Raw genomic sequence first — 22,200 nt, forward strand, 5'->3', positions numbered from 1 at the left:
TCCACCATTCTGAGCATTTTCTTGCCCTTTAAAGAAGGTGCTAGATGTTAATTAGCTCTGTTTTCTCAGTTTCAGTCTTCTTCACTTGCTTAGTAGTAGCCAACCCTTGTTTATTTAATAAATCATAGAAGACATCATGGAATCAAGTGCCGGATGTTAAAAGGGCAATGGCAAGACTGGGCAGGTAGCTCAGTTGGTTGAGTGCTTACCTGGCATTCATGAAGCTCTGGTAGATCCCCAACACCACACAGAAGCGGACCTGGTAGCATATGCCTGTAATCTCATCACACACAATGGAAGTACAGGATGATCGGAAGTTCAAGGTCATCCTCAGCCACATAGTAAGTTCAAGGCTGCCTGAGGTACAAAAGACCTTGTTCTGAGGGTTGACTCAAGTCCTTGTGCCTGCATAGCCAACTGAGCTGTCACCTCAGCCCACCATAAATGATTTTGATGTTGAATTTGGATATACATCTCTAAAATGTAAGTCTCTCTCTCTCTCTCTCTCTCTCTCTCTCTCTCTCTCTCTCTCTCTCTCTCTCTCTCTCTCTCTCTGTCTACCCCACAGTACCATTTTCACAGCTGAACTTCATCACTAGTAAGGGTTTCTTTCTCATTTCCTTCCTTCCTTCCTTCCTTCCTTCCTTCCTTCCTTCCTTCCTTCCTTCCTTCCTTCCTTCCTTCTTCTCTCTACCCACCCCGTCTCTTTCGTGTGTGAGTGTATGCCACATACATGCAGGTACCTGTGGCAGGGTTTTGGATCCCCTGGAGGTGGAGTTGTGGGCAGTTTTGAGCCACTTGTTATGGGTTCCAGGATGCAAACTCGAGACATCCACAAGGCCCCACCAGCATGCCTTTCTCGGGCCCCTGGCTGGAAGCTCTTCACCTAATGGATGGAGGTGGAGCTGAGTGGTGGCCTGTGTCTCAAGTGCCTGTTCCCAAAACTGCAAACCAGAAGCTGCACAGTCCCTCTTCTTGGAGGTTGGTTTGATGAAGCTGCTAAGTCTGTTCACGGTCTGCATTTTCCTAATTGTACATGCCAGATAAGATTTATGCTTTTTTTCTTTCTGCTATATTTTCTGAAATTGGTAGATAAGATAGTGGCTTGATGAAATGCAGATTTGATTAAGCAAGACTCCTTAATCAGCATTGTGAGCAGATAATGTCTGCAAACACATGACATCCAGTGTCTTGCTTTTTCTTCTTTTATAAAATGTTTAATATTTATTACATTTTAGTTAGTCAGAGGACAGTTTGGGGGAATACGTTCTCTGCTTCCACCATGTGGACCCATCAGACTCGGGTCATCAGGCTTGACAGGAAGAACCTTCCCCCTTTGAACTATCTTGCTGGCCCCATCTCTTGCTCTTAGTGTCAGCAGCCATGGACTTCAGTTCCCAGACCCATTTCGTTCCTGTTCCTGCTAGTGAGACTGCAATCCAATGTCTGTATGTGGTTTCTTAAGTATGTATGATGCTTTTCAGACTGTAACTTGTTCATGTGTGCATGTGTGTGTTCATTAAATTATACATAGATGCATCATCGCCATCCACTTTGTTTCTCATTGGCCGGGGCCAGTGAACTTCAGGAATCACTTACCTCTGCTTCTCCAGTGCTGAGGTCATAGGAATAGATGCACTACCATGCCTGGCCCCACCTTGGCTTAAAACTCAGATCCTCTTGCTTCGTGGCAATCATTTTACCAGCTGAACCATCACCCCAGCTATGATGACAGCTATTCTTATTGATGCTATATTAACTAGTAAATTTAACATTTGCATGCTGCTAACTTTGGAACCATCTGGAAAGTCAGACCTGGAGAACATCTGCAGAGAGCCGCCTCCTCTGCTTTCCCGAGACCCACTCCTTCCTGAAAGAGAGTGTTCTTTGCGCTCGAATTTTTCCAAGCAGACTTCAGCTTCAGCCTCCGTGTGCCCACATATGCTGTACCAGCTGAGCCATCAGACCGACCAGCCAGATAGGTTCAGTGATTAATTCTTTTCCTGGAGACCCTGGGGCCCGCAGTCATGCACATATGGTGTCTAATGGCTTGGTAGCTGAGCTAATGGTGTGTGAAGGTGACCTGAATACATTTGGAATTAGAACTAACGGGAGCCGGGGCAAACTGCTTCTCTAACACATCTGAAGCATCCCTGTTCTTCCCTTTGTGGGTGGAAGAGTCTCTGCTAGAGGGAATCTGCCACATTCAGCTCTGAGATTCTGCCAAAGACCTGGGAGCACACACCACCTCCTAGGAATCTTTGTGACCGACTCGTTCACTCTTTCCCATGGTCTGCGAGAATTTAGAGAACAACTTCATTCTTCTCCTATTGGGGGTATTCGGTGGTCATGACAGGTGGGGATGGTGGGGCTTCCTTGCCTTTCCCTCCTGCTCGCAGCAATTGATGCCACTGGTTTCTCGCAAGGTTCCATTCAAGTTGCCAGGTTGCCTTCAAGTTGTTTGATTGCTGCAGCCCAGCTCATGAAAAAAAATAGGCTTCCTCATACACAGATTCTGTTTACTGATAAGAATATTTAGTATTAGTGTCTATTGGGAGATAGCTCATTAGTAATGTGCTTGCTGGGAAAACATAGGGTCCAAGTTCAAGCTCCTGGTCCTACATAGAAGCACAGATCATGGTGTGTATTTGTAACCCCAGTGCAGAGGACAGAAACAGGAGGACTCTGGGGCTCACTGGCCAGCCAGGATAACACCTATTGATGACTCTAGGCCAATGAGAGACCCTATCTCAAAGAACGAGGATAGCCTTTCTCAGGATGGCAACCAAGGTTATCCTCTGGCTTCCATATGCATGCACACACATGTGCAACACATGAATATGCATGAACATGTAAGCATGAATCACAGCTAGACAGTGCTGTAATAGTGTTCTTCATGTTATTAAAATATTGAGAAGCACAACAAACATTTTCATATTTTTTTTCTCATCCCCTAGGGCAATGGTTCTCAACCTTCCTAACGCTGTGACCCTTTAATACAGTTCCTCATGTTGTGGTGACCCCCCAACCATAAAATTTTGTTGCTACTTCATAATTGTAATTTTGCTACTGTCATGAACTGTAATGTAAATATCTGATATTCAGGATATCTGATATGTGATTCCCCAAAGGAATCATGACTCACAGGTTGAAAACTGCTGTCCTAGGGGATCCCACTCTGGGGTCTATATCTTAGATTGGCCAATACTTGGGGTCCCAATAAAGTAGAATTACAAAAAAAAAGGCAAATATCACATGCAAAGTGCGGTTCCCATTACAGAATTATCTTAGCTTCTTTATGGAAGTCCTTTTGTTTCCAGAAACTAAATTTTACTCAAATCACAAGCCTCATTTGTTCCCTGAAGACCCAAAGACACTGGGGTGAGGTGGGTGAATCCCTTTCCGAGGGCTTCTGTCCCTTCCCCGGCCTGCTGTTCCTCCCTGAGGCTGTGTCTGTCTTAATCCTGGTGATGCTGAGCAGAGCTGAGAATCAGGGCAGAGCAGAGAGTGTAGGAAAGGGAAAGGCATGGGATCCCAGAAGACATTTCCCAGAATGGGAGCAAGGTGTATCCCAGCTTTCCTGATCCGCCTGTATCCTGGCTGTTCCTGCTTCCCCACCAGGGCTCCTCACTGCACCCCTGTACGACCGACTGGCTCCCTTCCTAACACACACATCACCAGCACTTCGTACTCCAGTGTGCTCTGATTGCCCTCGCCACTCTTTATATTTTGCTATCTTCGTGTCTTCCAGAAATCAGGGATGGAGTGAAGACATTATTGGCAGCACGTGGCTTATTTAGAGGGGAGGGGAAGGGAGGCTATTTTTAGCTCCTCTCCTACAAATCAGCCATCCCTTTAAAGCCGGCTGTCAGCTGTCTTGGGGGAAAAACCTCTGCCTCTGCCCTTGAGTCAGAATCTCAATCTGTCCACCGCCACCAAACAGACACTGTGCAGGGCGATTTTGAAGGTGCTTCTCATTTCCATCAGAGCGGGGAAGGGAAAGCCTCGTGTTTAAGTGCCTTGGTTTGACACACGTCAGGTCCTAGCCTCCAACAGCAGCATGCTGACACGTGGCATTCGGAGGAGAAAGATTACACACTTTATTACACATCCATCATCCTGAAGCCTGGGTATTAGCACGTGTGGCTCAGGCAGAGGGCCTGGGAGAGGAAATTTAACTGGAGCAGCTCGGGCTGGAGACTGGAACTTGACCGCAGCAAATGCATAGCACGGTGGAAACAAGCCAGGGTGAGGCCGGCTGAGGCCACTGACATTTAGTGGGAGCTCCAGGTCATAGGCTTAGTATCTGGTAGGTCTCAGAGAAACTCTGGACTAATGGCTAACTGAGATGCCTATTTAACATATCAAAGAGGAGTCTGGCCTCCAGGCTCCCTCAGTCCCTACTCTCAAGTACCTGTTACAGAGTCACCCTGGCTGGCCAACTGACACCCTACCCCAAACCTCTGAGCTTCGCTTCCCCTCCCCATTCTCTTTTCCTATCTAACCCAGCCATGTGGGCCATGTGCTCTCTTGCTTTCCACACGCTCTCTTGGCTTCTGGTACCTTCCCTCACCTTCTTTCCTCTCTTTTCTTCTCTCTTCTCTTCTCTCGCTCTCTTCTGGCCTCTCTTTGTTCATGACCCGGTTCAGTCTGGACACTTCCGGAAGCCTCTGAGTGTGCCTCCCTAGTATCAACAATAAACCTTCTCCTCAGCCACACCTTGGAGCAGCCATGTTGTCATTTTCCATACAGTATCAAATTTAGCAGGTCCCTAGGCTAGTAAAGGGTTGGTACTATGCTACACCATGCCCTTGGGTCGTTCTGGACACTGTGTTGTGTGCTGGGCACAGCCATTCAAGTGTATATCAGGAATGAAGGGGTGTGTACAGGAAAAGATCGGGGGTCAGGAGTTACGACCCTTCAAACCACAGACCTTGAAGAACTCGCGTGTTTCTGTGAACACCCCTGAAATGTTAGGGCAGCCTTTGCTTGATTTGGTTCCATTTGAATTTGAGTTCAGTGAGGGATGGAGGTAGCGTTTGTTTGTTTAGGGGTTATTTTTGAAGCAAGGTCTCGCCTTGAGGTCCAAACTGGTCCCCAGAACTTATCTGTAGACCAGGCTAGCCTCGCAGTTACAGCAATCCTGCTTCAGCCTCCTGAGAACTGGGATTACAGGTGTGAACCTGGCTAATGGAGCAGTTTTTAGGTGGTGGGTTTGTTTGTTTTGTAGTTTGGGGTATGTGTGTATGTGTCTGTCTGTCTGTCTGTCTCTGTCTTTCTGCGTATCTGTGTGTCTGCATGAGTGCCCATGGAGACTAGAAGAGGAAGAAGTCAGATCCCCTGGCACTAGAACCACCAAAGTTGAGAGACTCGGTATGGGTGCTGGAAACTGAGCTTGGCCCTCTACGAGAGCAATATGCGCTTTAACCTCTGAACTATCTCTCGGCCCTCAGCAGAACAGTTTTGTTGTGTTTTTTAGACAGAAATTCGTGTAGCTCGGCTTGCTTTTAGCTCTCTATGTAACCAGAGATGGCCTTGGACTCCTGGTCCTCCTGTCTCCACTCTGAGTGCTGGGAATACAGATCTGCACCCACTGAAAGTGCCCAGGTCTTTCTCCATTCTAGGCAAGCACTCTGCCCTCTGAGCTCCATCATCAGCCCAAGAGCTTCTTTTCACAAGAAAGAAAATTAAAGCTTGGGAGCCTGCCCGAGAGCCCACAAATTAGTCACTGAGCTGAAATAAAGGTCTAGATTATTTTGGACCAGCAAGATGGTTCAGTCAGTATATGTGCTTGCCACCGGGCCTGATGACTTGAGTCAAAATACAGAAGCCACGCGGTGGCAGAAGGGAACTGGCTCTCCACATTGTCCCCTGACCTCCATATACATTTACACACATATACAATAAATAGGCAAAACCCCTAATCTGCATTTTTTTATCTCAGATATTCATTTTGACCCCCACTTCTTACCATGTTAATGGCCAGGGACAGGTGTGCTACCTAGCAGTTCACAGAGTCCCCTCTCTCCTCGCACTGAGTCATAATAGCTACGCGGTCTGTGAGGTTACTAGGAAAGTCAGACAGGTGTGAGACCTGCAGAAACATGCTGGGTGATCCTGAAGCAGTGCTGTCTACCCACTTACAGTCACTCTAGCCTAGAGTTTCCGGGTCCCTTCAGTGCCGTCTTACGCAGACTGCCACCTCCTATCTGTGCAGGCACCACACACACCTGCCTGATTCTGGTTGGCCATCCTGATGTCCGAGTGTGTGTGTGTGTGTGTGTGTGTAAATATGTGTGCACACTTGCCTGTGCATCTGCTTATGAAGGCCGGAAGAAAACGTTGTGTGTCTTCCTATTCTGCACCTTATTTTTCAGACTCAGGTCTCTCGCTGAATTTGGGGCTCCACATTTCTGCCAGACTGGCTGCCCAGTGAGCCTCAGGGTGATGATGCTCCTGTGCCTGCCTCACCAGCACTGGGGTTATCCGCATGCACCATGGTGCCAGGGATCTAAATTCAGGTCCTCAGGCTTGTATGCCATGCACTTTTCCCACTGAGCCATCTGCTCTGTGGGGGGATAAATTCTTAGTGAAAAGTTTCAGCCCCGCACTGTGTATAGCTGTTTCTTCATGCCATGGTGGCTTCCGTGGCTTGTGCGGGTTGGGTTTTGTGTTGTTCTTTGTACGTGTAGCTAACGTCTTGGGCTGAAGGAGTACCCATGCCATGGTACGCTTGAGGACATGAGAGAACACCTCTATTCGGTCAGTTCTTCCCTTACACCAGCAGCTCTGGGAATCCTGCTCAGGTCTCCTGGCTTGCGTGTCAAGTGCCTGTCCCCTCTGCACCATCCGTCTGGCCCCTGGCTTGCGTTTTCTGTAATTGAAATTCAATGTGTGGATGCTTTCTTGGTGTTGGACGGCACCTGCTGCCTTTAAAGACTTCAAGAAGTGCGTGCTCTCCCAAGAGTGTCATGTCACATACCTAGTCTATCAGTGAGATCCAGACCAATGAGAAAACCTGTCTACACACACACACACACAAACACACACTCACACATAGCCGGCAGCTATCATCTACATGAGAGAGGAAGTTGTCTATGGAGGGATTAGTTCCCAGTTCCACCTAGTCAGGTGGGTGTGGCAGGGGCTCTAGGGAACCACTTGAAGAGCCTTATTGCCTCCTCCAGGAATTTCGGTTACACACGGATGACCACCAGACACACATGTACAGACCTGCAGTCAGACACTGAGTTCCCAGGATGGCTTCTCTTAGGGCAAGGGTGGACTGCACAGGTAGATGCCTAAGAGGGGACTGCTGGGCAGAGTGCTGCCCACAGGGGTGACAGGGAAAGCAGGCAGCTGGAAAGTCAAGAGTCAAGAAGTGTGTGTGTGCGCTTGAGCGTGTGTGTGTGTGTGTGTGTGTGTGTGTGTGTGTGTATACACAGTAACTTAAAAACAAGTTGTCCACTAGCTTCCACACTCATACTCGCATGTGCACACGCTTGCTTGCACACACACCATAAAAGACTTAAGCAGCCAGGGTTTAAGTTGCCTGGTGCAATCCAGGCAGTGGTAGGGGAGCTCAGACTTGCATGGGGCCTGCTGCCTCCCGCAGACCACTTAAAGAGCCTTGCCCAACCTCTCCCAGGAAACGGCCTGGAAACAGCTCAGAAACTGACAGGAGCCACACTCCTTATCAGACTTTCTCCACACCGTGTGTCAGAGGCAGCACGGGCAGTCTGCAGCTGCTAAGGGCAAAAGTAGCTACAGGAAAACTTCCCACATCTGGGCCTCTGCACAGAGCAAGCTCTGGAGTGGACGTGCTTGGTCACCTCCCTTGCATTTTTGACTCTCACCCACCTGGTAGGAAGTGTACACACAGCTCATGGTCTCTCTGGTCCCGTTCTCTGACCCTGAATGAGGCCTACCAGGGGAGGCAAGTGACCCTGTGGACAGCCTTGCCACTACCAGACTTGAGGGAGAAGCAGGTTGGGGCTCTTCCCCCACCCCATCATTGAAATGACACTGTCCACCACATCCTTCCTCTGCTCATTAGCTTCAGTTCTGACCCCACAAGTCAATATCCACAAAGTCACGTGAGTATGCTGTTTTCCTCAGCCTCTTAGAAATGGACCTATGCAAGCCAAGGTGCACCTTGATCAGCCACCTTCTACCTAAAAGCTCCTTGTAGAATTAAGTTGAAGGAACTTTTTTTGAAAAGTTGAAGTGAAGAATTGAGTTCACATATACAAGAAAAACCAACTGTTGGGACTCTTGCTTTGTAGTTAACTTCTCTGCTCTTTGGATACAATTTGGGACATGCCGTTTCCCTCTTAAACAGTAAAAAGCTCACCCTTCTATTACTCTGTGTTCCAAAAACAATCCCATTGCAGTAATTAAAGTACCCACTTTAGCTCAACCATGAAAACTCTCAAGAGCTTTGAAGTTAGGTCTTTCCTTGGCTGCCAAATCCTGCTTTCCCTAAGAGCTGTCTCCCCTTCTGCAGCCTCCTTATCCTTGCTCACCCTACCCCCACCCCACACAAACTTTCGGGGACAAAGTGGGGGGAAGGTCTAGATCAGGAATAGGAACCAAGTACAGCAACAGGACTGGCCCTGCCTGCCACCCTACCTCCTGGGCTCTCCAGGTGACGGATGCCAGGTCTTTCTAGAGAGATTATCAGTGTTACCGACCCTCCACCTCCCCAAGCCCTGTGTATCACCTGCACCCTGTCACTATTTCGCTTTCTTGGGTTAGTGGTTTGCTTTCTTCTTGACTCCCGACTTTCCAGCTGCCTGCTGTCCCTGTCACCCCTGTGGGCAGCACTCTGCCCAGCAGTCCCCTCTTAGGCACCTTCCTGTGCAGTCCACCCTTGCCTAAGAGAAGCCATCCTGGGAACTCAGTGTCTGACTGCAGGTCTGCACATGTGTGTAACCGAAATTCCTGGAGGAGGCAGTGAGGCTCTTCAAGTGGTTCCCTAGAGCCCCCCACCTGACTAAGTGGCTCTGAGAACTAATCTTTCCATAGCCATCTTCCTTCCTCCCTCAGGTAGGTGACAGCTAGCAGCCATTCATTCAGCCCCACTTGCCTCCACGCCCTGCCTCTAGAGGACGGCTGGCTACTCATCTGAGGACTCCTTTGGCTTGTGTTTGCTCCTGGTCTCTGAGGTCTGCACTTAATGGTTAGCAGGTGCCCAGTGTCACCTTGACCACCTCACTTTTGAGGTCCCCTGGAGATGGTCACAGGATAGCCCTGTGTGATAGCAGTTCTCCTCTATGAGATAAAGGCGGCCCAGCTCTGCCACAGCCCCCAGCTTCAGGGATGGAGTCTTTAAGTCATGTACTCCGGGAAGTTTTCAAAGCATCCAACTTGACAAGGCTGGGGAGATGGTTCAGTTCATAGAACATTTGCCGAGTACGCGTGTGACCTGAGATCAGACGTCCAGCACGTCGGTAAAAGCCCACTGTGGTGACACTTGTCTGTAGTGCCATCGCTGAGGGCTGGACAGAGACAGGAGGATTCCTTGGAACTCCCCGGCTAGCCATCCTAGCCTATCAGTGAGCTCCAGGTTCAGCCAAAGACCCTGCCTCTAGAAACAAGGCGATGGCAACTGGAAAAAAAATCTGGGGCCACCATCTGCCCCCCCCCAACACAACCACGCACATACACAACTACATGTGCACGCAGATACACAGAAGCACACACATACAATGTAATGTGCCCAGCATCCTCTGTCTTTCCTCTGCGACAGCTCTCTCTGTACTTGTCGCCTGTTTCTGTTTTGACTGCACAGGTGGGGCTGATAGCAGGCAGCCTCTGGAGGACCTGCCAACACATGCCAGCCTCAGTGGTCTGCTGCCACTCTTCCCAGGCCCTTTCTGAGCACAGTAATGGAGCTGGTGGACTTTGCCACTGTAGGACTTTGTCATTCTGAGTAGATTAAGGGACATCATGATACAGCGAATGACTGCATCTGCCCTGGGGAGAAGGATGTCAGCTTTCCAATTCGATGGCCTCCTGCCCTCCTCTAAGCTGAAAGGGGGTCATGGCAAAGGGCTTCTTGTTTTTGCAAACTCGCTGGCAGCTCCCCAGGGCCCTTTAAGAGGCATTTGTTAAATGCAGACAGCCCTGAAACACGGTACTGGAAACCAGGGGAGCATGCTAACGAGGTGACTCGACCTGAGATCAGTAGGAATGTGGGCATGGGTCAAGCAGGGCAGGGCAGTGTAAGTATTCTTTGTGCAAAAATCCCCTTTCGTGGCTCGTTCCTTTATACCAGGACTGTCAGTAGTGCCACATTTTAAGATACTTTTATCTCGGTTTCATGACCCTAGTAGGTGTCTAGCAGGATATAAAATAAGGACTTCTTACCCTTTCCAAAGCACCTGGCAGTGTGCGTGTGCGTGTGTGTGTGTGTGTGTGTCATTGTTTAAGTATGGACTCACATGCATGTGGGTTCCTGCAGGAACCAGAAGAAAGCATCAGATCCCATGGAACAGGAGTTACAGGCATTTATGAGCTGCCTGACTTGGTTGCTGATATCCAAACTCCTGTCCATATGATTGAGCAGCAAGTGCATTTAACAGCTGCTCCGTCTCTCCATCCCCTGCCTTTTGTTTTGAGACAGGAACTTGTAGGAGGCAAACCTCCCTGGAGAAAGTGGGTTACCGGGGACAGGCTTTTATGTGTTGTAAAGTAACCTCACTTCCTGTCCTCTGTTTGACTGAGGTGGCAGTGTGCCTCAGCTCCTGCCCCCATGTGTTCCCCATCATGATGGACTGTATCCTTCCTTAAACTGAGCTACAGTAAACCCTTCTTTCTCGAGGTTGCACTAGTCAGACATTTTGTCAGAACAGTCTGAACAGAAACTAAATTCATCTTCATTGCGTACAGTTCTGTTTTTCTTCCTGCAGCCTGGCCCACTGGGTGGGGTCTGTACTGCCTGGTTTGGGGGTCCAATTCTGCCACTGTGAAAAGAGTTGGCTTCCCACACCTATCAAGTACTTCTAGGACAGAATTCTATTGGCAGACACTTGGCAGGTGCCCATCGCTGGATCAATCAGTTCTGAGTACTCTGTATGTGCGCGCGCACGTGTGTGTGTGTGTGTGTGTGTGTGTGTGTGTGCGTGTGTGCGTGTGTGCGTGCGTGCTGCAAAGGTACACACAACTATGTGTGTGTGGAAGAAAATAGGACACCATGATCCTGCCCTATCATTTTCTACCTTATTCCCTTGAGACAAAGTCTCTTACAGAACCTGGGACTAGGCTCTCAGCCAGCAAGGCCCAGAAATTCTCCCGTCTCTGCTCCCAGCCTCCAGTCCCAGATTCTGGGCTGCGAATAGTTGCATCTGGGGCTTTCCATGGGTGCTGAGCATTTGAAGTCAGGTGCTCATGCGTGTGCAGCAAGCATCCTTACGGAACCATCTTCCTAACCCAGAATTTTTAAGTGGCAGGTCACAAGGTGCCACACAGATGAGGAGAAATGTCAGGAGAGGGGCCGACCGTGACTGCCTCGGAGAACAGGCATGTTCTTAAATAGAGAGGTGTCTAGCATCCTCTCCAGCTGAACACCGCCATTTGCCCAGGAAAGTGATGCCATTCCTGCATGGCTCTTATCCCCGGACCACAAGAGGAGTTGACTGAAGAATTCCTGAGCCTCCAGTTCTCACCTCTGACCCGGCCCTGAAGAGCTCAATGTTGCTTAGATTTGATTTCCCAGAGCTCTTAATATCTCACTACCGATTATGCCCCCAGCTCTAGCCAGAAATAGCCGGGGAGCTCTGACTAGGGTCCACTCCTTTGCTCGCCTGATCCCTGTTCCTCGGGTTTGTGTCCCCACGCCTCCGGCTGGTAGATTTTCATTTTAATCAGATTGGTTATTTTTAACTGATAGGTTGCTCATGTGAGGCCTCGCAGGAGGTTCTCACATGGTGGCTGTGAGCTGGGGATGGAACTGTGCCTTGGTGCACATCCTTTCTGCTGCCTCGCCGAAGAGTAGGCCAGAGGGCTTCTTAGGAATAGATTTCCTTTGCCCTTGGGCATCTTCCTCAGAAAAGGGAAGTTTCTGAGGGCCCACTTCACACATGCGCTCTCTCTCTCTCTCTCTCTCTCTCTCTCACACACACACACACACACACACACACACACACACAATCTACTCATCCCACTACAGATCAAAATAACAGTTGCACAAAATTACAGCTTGGTGAACATGAGTTTTCATTAGGGTCACTAACAGGAGACCTGTGAGGTGTCACAGGAGCAGGGGTGACTCAGAAGCAGCCACATCACAGAAAATACCCCCTGCCCTCCACTCCCCCACCCCCACCAATGTTGCTGAAAGCTCAGAAAACCTGGAGCCCTGGAGCTCTCTCTCCTTATGACTTGCAGGCAGCCCCACAGTCTGAGAAATCCCTTCTGGGCAGCTGGGATGGTCGGTGTCTGCCCCAGTAGTGGTTGTCTGTCTGTGTAACTCTGCAGAGGGGCCCTGTGGAGTCTTGTGAGTGACAGACATGTGGAGTCTGTTTATCCCCTGAATCTCCATGAGCCTGAGTGAGGTGAGCTATGCTTGTAACCCCAGCACTGGAGAGGTGGCACAGGGGGCTTCTCTCAACCTAACCTGAGTCAGTGAGAGATGCCCTGACAAGAAGGTAGACGGCGTCTGAGGAACATCCAAGGTTGACCTCCAGCTTCCATGTGCACACATGCACACATGTGTGCATACATACACATGTAAAGTCCATTTTTGTTACTTTAATAAAATATTTGAGGCTGGGAAGTCCAAGTACATGGTTATCATCTGCTTAGGGTCTGGCAAGGGCCTCTCATTGTATCATAGCAAGGTGAGGGGTTTCCTGCAGCTACACAGAGCAAGCCTGCTAGCTCACGTTTGTCTGCCCCTTTCTATAAATCCACTATTCCGTCATGGGGGTTACCTCCCCACCCCCTCAGACTTCATCTAATCCTAATTACTCCCCAAACATCCTCCACCTCCAGATACCATTTCCAAGGTGGAACTATTGATAGACCTATTAAATCATAGCTGACCTCCAAATGCTACCCCGATTTACAGATGTTGAGATCTGGTGGTGTTTGAATGTAGCGATTATATATTACAGTTATTAGTCAGGATGTGTCCACCCCTGAAAACCATCACTCCTCAGTACCCAGCATCTGGAAGTGAATTTAGATCATCCTTGTGCAAACTTATGGACTTGATCTACAAACACCCACATGTATAAACACTAACCATATGCCTAACATTAGTTCCCATGGTTAATTTTTTTTTTCAAATGAAGCATTGAGACGTAGTAGTTATTTTGTAATGAAGTTTGACACTGGTCCTTCCTTGACATAGTCACACCTTTTGAGCTATGGTGAGGTCTGCTAAGATGCTCATTGTAATAGCTCAGGCAGTCATGTACTTTGCCAAATAGGCAGAGACTCTGAATCTGGTCCCCAGAGCCCACGTTAAAAAATTGGGTGCAGTGGCCTACGATTGTCATTCCAGGACAGGGAGGTGGAGACAGGAAGGCTTCTGAGGATTGTAGACCAGCCAGGCTAGCTCAGTTATTAAGCCCCAGGCCAATGAGAAACTACCTCAAGCCTCAAGGTGGACTGCACTATAACACACACACACACACACACACACACACACACACACACTACTGGCTGTATTAATTCTAGCATTATTCAATTGACCAAGGATCATGGCTTTGAAGCAGGGACTGGGGTGGGCTCAGGCATCTGTCCCTAATCTCTGACTAGGGAGGAGTCTGGCATGTGGACTGGCTCACTAAGGGTTTCAAGGATATACAGACAATATGTATGATGTGGTTGAGATTCCTAGGAGATTGGTGCCGGTCACAGAGGTCAGGAGTAGATGAGGGAGCCTGCTAGAGCAAGGCAAGTCATCCTCAGGTTAAGCCTCTTGTGTTTGAAGAGGCCACAGTGTGCCTGGGGACTACTTCAGGTTCAGTCCTGAATGAACCAGAAATACTTCTCAGGCTCCTGCAGCATTGAGTGGGCCTTCATCTGGGAAGATACTGTGGTTGGAATTTGAGATTTCTCCCTTCCCCCATAGGTTCATTTGGTCCCCAGCTGGCATTCTGGTGGCATCTCACTGGAGAAAGTCGGTCACCAGGGTGAGCCCTAAGGATTTACAACCTGGCCCAACTTGCTGTTCTGATTCCTGACTGACTGAAGGCAGTGTGACCAGCACCTCCCACCCCTGCCGTGATGCCTTCCCCACAGTGACAGACTATATGCCCTCGAACTATGAGCCAAACTCAACTCCTCTTTGCTTAAGTTGCTTCCTGTCAGGTCTTTAGTCTCAGCAGGGAGCTGTCTGAGAGTGCAGATCTATTTGGAACAGAAACATGGCTTCGTCTCCCAGGTTTCTACAAAACTGTCACAAGGCTAGCTATGATGAGATCTCAATTTCTGTAATCCTAATTGCTTCCAAAGGTCCAGCAAAAGATGTCATTAACATGTGACTCTCCAAAGGATGACAGATATACCATATCACAGCTGACATCCTAAATGATGTCAAGGTATTTATGTGTGACTAAACTGTAGCAGAGAGAGGTAGCGTTATCTGTCACGTCAAATTCAAAGGTTAGTTCTGCTTGAAGCCTTCCCCCCTCTGATCTGCTGGCATCCCCTCTCTGAGGGGAATCTCTTCCCAGACTTCACCATACCCAGGTGCCCCTATGAACTTGTTGAGCCCTCCCATAGCCTTCCTCCTTGCCTGTGCCTTCCTGCTGGGAGCACGTCAGCGAGCCCCTGCCTTTCCTCGAGTTGGTCACAGCACATGTGTGACCTCGCAGGGCCTTCCTTTCCCAGGCCTTTGTCTGGGATCCTAATCTTAAATCTGCCTGCAATGAAGGGGTTTACCCTCAAACGAAACCACATGGGCCTTTTGCGCTGCGCCTTGTTGCAGCCCCTGCTAGGGCCTCCCCAGTCAGCAGCTGGTTGTTAGCGGAAAAGCCTCTTTGTGCATGAGGGGCAGATGCCTGCATCTACTTCCAGTCTCCACTTCAAAGCCCGCAGACTATCCGGAGAGCCTCTTTTGCATGATTAGAATCTGCCCCAAGTGACTCAAGTAAAAACTGGGGGGTCTGAGAAGAGTTGGGGTGTCTAGCACCATTGCTGTTATAGGTATCTAGAGACTCAGGAATATAGGGCATAGGGTGGCCATGACTAAGTTTAGGAACTGGTTTTCTTTCTTTCTTTCTTTCTTTCTTTCTTTCTTTCTTTCTTTCTTTCTTTCTTTCTTTCTTGCTCTCATGGAGGGTGGCACGGCTAGAGATGCACATTCTAATACTAAGATAGATCCCCAAACCTGCTTCTCCACTTTTTCTCACATTCCTTCTATTCCCTTTCTTCCTCCCTCTCCTCCTCTTCTTCCTCATTCTTGGCCTTTTCTTCCTCCTTGTTCCTCTTCCTTCCCCTTCCTCCTCTTTCCCCATCCTTCCCCTTCCTCCTCTTCACCATCCATTTCTCTCTGTGTGTCTGTCTTGCTCCCTTGTTCTAAGATGGTCCCTGAGCCCCTTGGCTTGGCTCCCATCTGCCCAGTTACCCCCCTTCCTACCTTCACCTTGTTAGTGCTGACTCCAGCACTGAGTGGCCTTTGATCCTTAGCCGTCTGTGTTGAACGGTCTGGATGCTGGGGAGGATCTTGCAGGCTCTTTGGGACTGCTAGCTGCCCTGGGACTTAGTCTCCACTGGGCTGACCAGTAGGGAAGTCAGTGGGATTACAGAGCCCCCTGCCTACTTCCCAGGGAATGGGGCTCTGAGAAGACAAGGGGACCAGGATTTACTAGATGCTCAGTACAGGCACCTATATCCTAGACTCCTACCAGTTAACTTACAGGAGGTAGAGGATCCTAAACAGGGCTTTCTCAGGCTTGAAGTAAGAAGTCGGGGCTTTTGTATTTGAGTCTAATGCACGTTCATAGAGGCAATGCATTATTGTGTAGCCACAGTTTTCTGAAAAGTTGATATTCTAGGAATTGTATTTCAGATCTTAAATAAACTTGTTTCTAAATTTCAATGCAAAAAAAAAAAAAGAAGTTGGGGCTGATAAACTGTTCCACTCTTGCTTGGTCAAGCTACCACATCTCCGAGACCATAAATAAGCTCAGCCACTTATGGCCACACCAAACATGCATGGCTCAGGATCGAGCCTGCGGTTCAGACGTTTGCTTTATTCATAGGCTAGCCAAAGGCTGCTTATTACTGACTGTTACTCTGTGCACAAAATGGGTCATTTTAACGTGACTTAGCTGGAGTTTGTTCACGAATACTTCTGAAATGTTTCCTCCAAAGTCCAAAGTCCTGTGTAATAGTCACAGGAGAAGGGATGGCACACAGAGAGGCTTAGACCAGCTTCATTAGGGTTCAAGTCCACTTCTCTGCACTCTGGGCTGCTAGGGCCACCCACCACTCCTCTCTCTCTCTCTCTCTCTCTCTCTCTCTCTCTCTCTCTCTCTCTCTCTCTCTCTGTCTCTCTCTCTCTGTCTCTCTCTGTTTCTCTCTCTGTTTCTCTCTCTCCTCTCTCTCTCTCTCTCTCTCTCTCTCTCTCTCTCTCTCTCTCTCTCTCTCTCTCTCTCTCTCTCTCTCTCCAAGTTCTGTAACAGTCTCTGGTCACAAACTGGCTATTATTAGATTTGCCTAATGTGTGTGTGGGCGGGGGAGGGGGAGACATTCAGAATAGGAAAATGCATGTCCTACTCTGGCACAACTGGAAACCATTATAGAGCTTGGATCCTTAAAATTAAAAAGAAAGGGGAGGGGGCATGCCACACAAAATCCGCTTGTACAACTCAGTCACACACACACACACACACACACACACACACACACACACACACACGTGCATGGGAAGTGAAAGTGAGCGTGCTTCCTTGGCACAGGTGGTTCCAATTTTGGAACCTGGAAACCTGAGCCTACAGATGTGGGACCTTTGGTTTTGCTTCTGATAAGAACTCTGGGTGCTCCCCACAGCTTCACAGCATCTCACGGCTCCCCTTCACTTCTCTGTCTCTTGCGGCTCACTTGGGTAGTCTCAGCTCACTGGCTGCTGGGCCCATCGGTATGGACTGTGAGAAACCGTCCTCTTGCCCAGCATCAGAAAGAAGTGGGCTGCAGTCCTAACAGCGTGAGTTAATCATCACAAGAAATCTGGCGAGCGGGGGATGTTTGTATTCCCTGGAGACAGCTTAACAGCTCTGGATAAATATTCCAGTCCAACTGACTGCCTTCTCCAAACCTTCATCCCAGCCACACCACACACAAACTTCCTTCCCAAAAATCAGGGCGAGCCAAAAGCAATACATTAGGTTCCTAGCGATTCTCAAAACAAGGATGATACTTCCTTGGCTATAACTGTTTTTATTCTGTAATATTTATATATTAATTATATATATATGTATGTATGTATACACACACAACATGGTTCTGTTTACAGACTTGTACAGTAGCAATATGACTATTTCTACCCTCAAGATCCAGACAGATTCCTGCTTTTCATGTGTATATGTGTCGCTGCAGCATATATATGTATGCATGTGTATGGGTTTGCATGTGTGTGGGCACACTTATGTATACCTGTACATATATGCATTGCGGGGGATTACATATGAAGGCTGACATCCTTGTCCTCTTGATCATTCTGCACCAAGTTGGAGAACAGAGTCTCTCACTTGAACCCGGAGATCATTGATTCTACTAGCCTAGCTGGTCAGCTTACCCTCGAGACCCTTTGTTCCTGCCTTCCTAGCGTATGATTGCAAGCAGGCTGCCATGCTTACCTTCCGAGCCATGTCTCCATCCCTAGGCCATGTGGCTAAGATCTCAGTGTTGGCCTTTCCTGTCTCTGTGCCCTGTCGCTCGCCCCAGAGGTTCCGACCTCCCATGCAGGTAGTCTCACTAATGCACTTTCTGCTCATGTCCCCTCTCTAGAATAAGAAAATCTACTTGGATATCATTCACACGTACATGGAAGTGCATGCCACTGTTTACGGCTCCAGCACAAAGAACATTCCCAGTTACGTGAAGAATCACGGCATTCTCAGTGGGCGCGACCTGCAGTTTCTTCTCCGGGAAACGAAGGTAACGTCCCAGCAGATTCATAAACGTTCAAGCGTCTTATGGGTTTGTTACCTGGCATTGGAAATGGGGTCAAAATCGTTCATGTTTTCTTTTCTCTTCCTTCTTTTTTTTTTGTTTGTTTGTTTGGGGGGGTTGTTTGTTTGTTTTTCCAGAGAGGGTTTCTCAGTGTAGCCCTGGTATCCTGTTACACTCTGTTGATCATGTTTTCTCTTCAACGTTGCAATAAAACTGGAGGCAATAGGTTGGGGATATAGCTCAGTGCTTGCCCAGCGCATAGAACCAGATGGGAACTGTACTGCAGTATCTGAATTTTTAGTAACTATTATTATTTGTTAAAATAATTTACTAATGATGATTCCACAGAAACGTTAGCTTAGGTTAGCCTAGCTACAAGGTTTTCTGGGTGTTTATGCACACATATACACGTTACAATTGCAAAACTTTTACATGTGTCTGTTTCAAATGTATCTGTGTATTGACTCTAAAGGAGAAAGGTCGATGCTGGACATGCTGGAACATGCCTGTAATCTCAGCACTTGGGACTTAGAGGCAGGAGGATCGGGGTTTCAAAGGCATCCTCAGACACATAGGGAGTTTGTCGCCAGCCTACATAAGACCCTATCTAAGCTTTAAGTAATAACTAGGCAGCATAGTCCTAGAGCAGCTATTGGAAAATAATAATAATAATAATAATAATAAATTGTACATTGTGGTTGGTTGCTATAAATCCATTCCTTGATTTTGTTTAAAATATGCATTTTGCAATTGAAAGTTAAAAAAAACTATGTTCACTAGAGCTTAGTGGTAGCATTTATCTGATGTGTGCAAGGCTTTGGGTTCTATCTCCAGAACCCCAAGAAATAAATTTTAAAAACCCCTGTTTATGGGAGACTTTTCTTGTGCTAGGCATCAAGCCAGCAGCTGCAAGTGGAAAGAAAGGTAAGGCCCTGCCTTGTGATAGGGTAGCAGAGGTCACAGCTGTCAAGCCCCCCTCCCAGTCACTGCTGCTCAGGGAACCAGGTCCCTGGCCTGCTCTCCTCCTACCCCTTCCCTGGCCCATTAACTCCAGGAGCATTATAGGGAGTATGAAGTCCAGTGGGATGACTGGAGTGTAGAACTGTCTGGCATTTGGACCATAAGGAAACAGATTCATGGGACCAAGGTGCCAGTGACATATTCAGGAGAGAATTAAATCCAATCTTCCTATATTTGATGTTAGAATATGACTTTTGTTAAGGAGGTGGGGTCTGGCTGTCACTGTTTGGTGCAGAGTTCAGACCCTGTGGCATAGGTGGTTGGAAAACCACTGAGGATTATGCATTTATTTATTTATATATATGTATGAGTACATGTTTATACATGAGTGTATGTATGTGTGTGCATATTTATATGTGTCCATGTAGAAGCCAGAGGTCAAATTTGGTTATCATTTCTCAGGTACTGTTTACCTGGTGGGGCTATTTATTTATTTACTTATTTTACATGTATGTATGTGTGCCTGAGTGTATGTATGTGCACCATGTGCATGCAGGACCCTGAGGTCAGAGGAGTCACGTGAGCCACAATGTGGGTGCTAGGAATTGGCCCAGGTCCTACAAGAGCAGGAGGAACTTTCCAACTGCTGAGTTAACTCTCCACCCCACACCTTTGGGATTTTTGGTTATATTTGCTTTTGGGTTTTTAGATAGAGTTTCTCACTGGCCCTGAGCTCACCAGCTGGACAGTCAACATGAGAGTTCCTCCTGTCTCTGCGTCCCCAGCGTTAGGGTGACAAGCATCACTACTAACTACTGTGCCCCACTTATCTTATGTGGGTTCTGGGTACTGAATTCAGGCTAGATCGTGAGCACTTTACTAATCAACCTGTTTCCCTAGATCAGGATCTCAATTTTAGAAGGTGCATCTGGCAATAGCTTTGAGGTGAAGAAAGCAGACACGGCTGTGGGTTTCAGGTATCTCGACTTCCCACAGTTAAACTGAGATCAAGTCATGGAGGAGCCTCTGACCCCTTCAAGCTTACAAATTGAGAATTCAAGCTCTGCTGGGCCTTTGGCGTACTGTCTTCACAAACACCCCTGCTTAGGAACACGTAGTAAAAGGGGAGAGGCATAACTCATAGGGTAAACTCACAGGGTAAAGTGCTCAACCCAAAAACATGAAGACCAGAGTTTGGATCCCCAGACCCACCTAAGGTCGGATGTGGGAGCACACATCTGTAATTCCAGTACTTCTATGGCAAAATGAGAAGCAGGAACAGAACTCCCAGAAGCTAACAGGTCAGCCAGCCTGGTTTACAGTGAGCAAGTGATTTTGTCTCAAACAACATTGGGGGGGGATTATGTGACCCCCTAAGATTGTCCTCTGACCTCCATACTTACGTACCTGCACACAAAGATTTTTATTTTCTTTACTTGCTTTTTTTGTTTGTTTTGAGACAAGGTCTCACTACATACCCCTGACTATCCTGGAATTCATTGTGTAAACTAGATTGGCCTCAGATTCACAAAGACCCACTTGCCTCTACCTCTTGAGTGTGGAGATTAGAGGCATATGCCACCATGCTGGGCTACACAGAGATTTTTAAAAGATGGGGTGCGAAGGAGCCAGCAATATGGCTCGACAGGTAGAGGTACTTGCTGCTTACGCCTGAGGCCCTGAGTTTGATTTCCAGGACCCACAAAAAAGTGGAAAGAAAAAGAAGAGAACTAACTCCCCAGAGCTGTCTTCTGACCCCCACTTACATGCCATGAGATGCATACACACACACCCCCACATACACATATCATACACATGATTGTGCAAGTCATCTGAAAGTTTGTGGCTGTCCACCAGTTAGAAGGATGGCTCTCTAGGCTTTGTCTGTTTCTCCATCTGTAAACACACTTGATTCTTTTTGCTTCCAAATTATTTCAAGGGTGATTCTAGAGATAAAATATTTTGATAAATCTTTTAACCCTTTTGCCAAATACCAGGTTTCTTTTCCTAAGGACTTTAATTTCCTAAAGGTCACCTACCATCTAATGATGCTCATGGCTCTAGGAGTGAGGTGCCCCCCAGTTTCCCTGTTCTCTTCCTGTCATTTTCTCTCTGAGTTTGACATTCTCAAGTCATCAGGATGCCCGGGCCCTTTCACGACAGCCTTGCTATTTTCTGCCGTTTGCCTCATTTTACTTTTCTTCGGTGAGATCATTCTGAAAGTTCAAGTTCCTTTCAAATAACACTGTGGCAGAGCTTGTCTCGCAGCGTGTCATTACCGTCTCACACGCTTCTGTTACCCCAACCCCGGGAATGTCTCCTCAGCCCTGCAGAGTTTAAAAGCATCCTCATTTGCCTACCGTCCGTTCACCTTGTCAGAGAATGAGAAATAGGCCACAACTGAGGTCCAGCCTGTCTGGGGGGAACACGGAAAAAACGTCTCCAAGATCCAGCCATGATGCTGGAGTAGGCCAAACAGCCAAGAGGCGCATACATATTATATATGTATCTTTAAAAAGAAAAAAGCAGATGTTGGGACTAGAGAGGTAGCTCAGTGGTTAAGAGCACATACTGCTCTTTTCTGTTTTGTTTTTGTCTTTGTTTTTTGGAGACAGGGTTTCTCTGTGAAGCCCTGGCTGCCCTGGAACTCACAGAGATCCACCTGCCTCTGCCATCTGAGTGCTGGGATTAAAGCATGCACCACCTCGGCCCAGCCACATCCCACTCTTACAGAGGACCAGGGTTCAGTTCTCAGCACCTATATCGGGCACAGCCTCCTCTAACGCCTCTTCCAGAGGATCAGACTCCCTCTTATGTCCTCAGTAAGTACTGCAAGCATGTGGTACAGAGATAAACAGGTACACATATACATGAACTTTTAAAGTAATTAATTTAAAACTGATGCCTTATGATGATGCCCTATATGGAATTATGTAGCACCTGTTTCTCTGCTAAGAAAAGAATATATAGGGCTGGAGAGATGGCTCCCCAGTTACGAGTGTGTGCAGCCTTTCCAGAGGCCCCAAGTTCTGTTCCCAGCACCTGCATTGAACTGCTCACTCCTACCTGTAACTTCAGCTCCAGAGCATCTGATATCCCTGGCCTCAGTGG

At 47.9% G+C, this 22,200-nt stretch overlaps 1 protein-coding gene across 4 annotated transcripts in view; it reads left to right on the forward strand.

The window, feature by feature from the left end:
- Mgat5 (alpha-1,6-mannosylglycoprotein 6-beta-N-acetylglucosaminyltransferase) overlaps positions 1 to 22,200 on the forward strand; it is a 293,844-nt gene that overhangs the window by 233,894 nt on the left and 37,750 nt on the right. For all 4 annotated transcript variants that reach the window (XM_075987774.1, XM_075987776.1, XM_075987777.1 and 1 more), the window contains exon 12: positions 17,965 to 18,114. In XM_075987774.1, coding sequence (XP_075843889.1) covers positions 17,965 to 18,114 — 150 coding nt within the window. The remainder of the gene's footprint in view (positions 1 to 17,964; positions 18,115 to 22,200) is intronic.

This window comes from Microtus pennsylvanicus, chromosome 10 (genome assembly GCF_037038515.1).
Source record: "Microtus pennsylvanicus isolate mMicPen1 chromosome 10, mMicPen1.hap1, whole genome shotgun sequence".
NCBI classification, from domain to species: Eukaryota; Metazoa; Chordata; class Mammalia; order Rodentia; family Cricetidae; genus Microtus; species Microtus pennsylvanicus.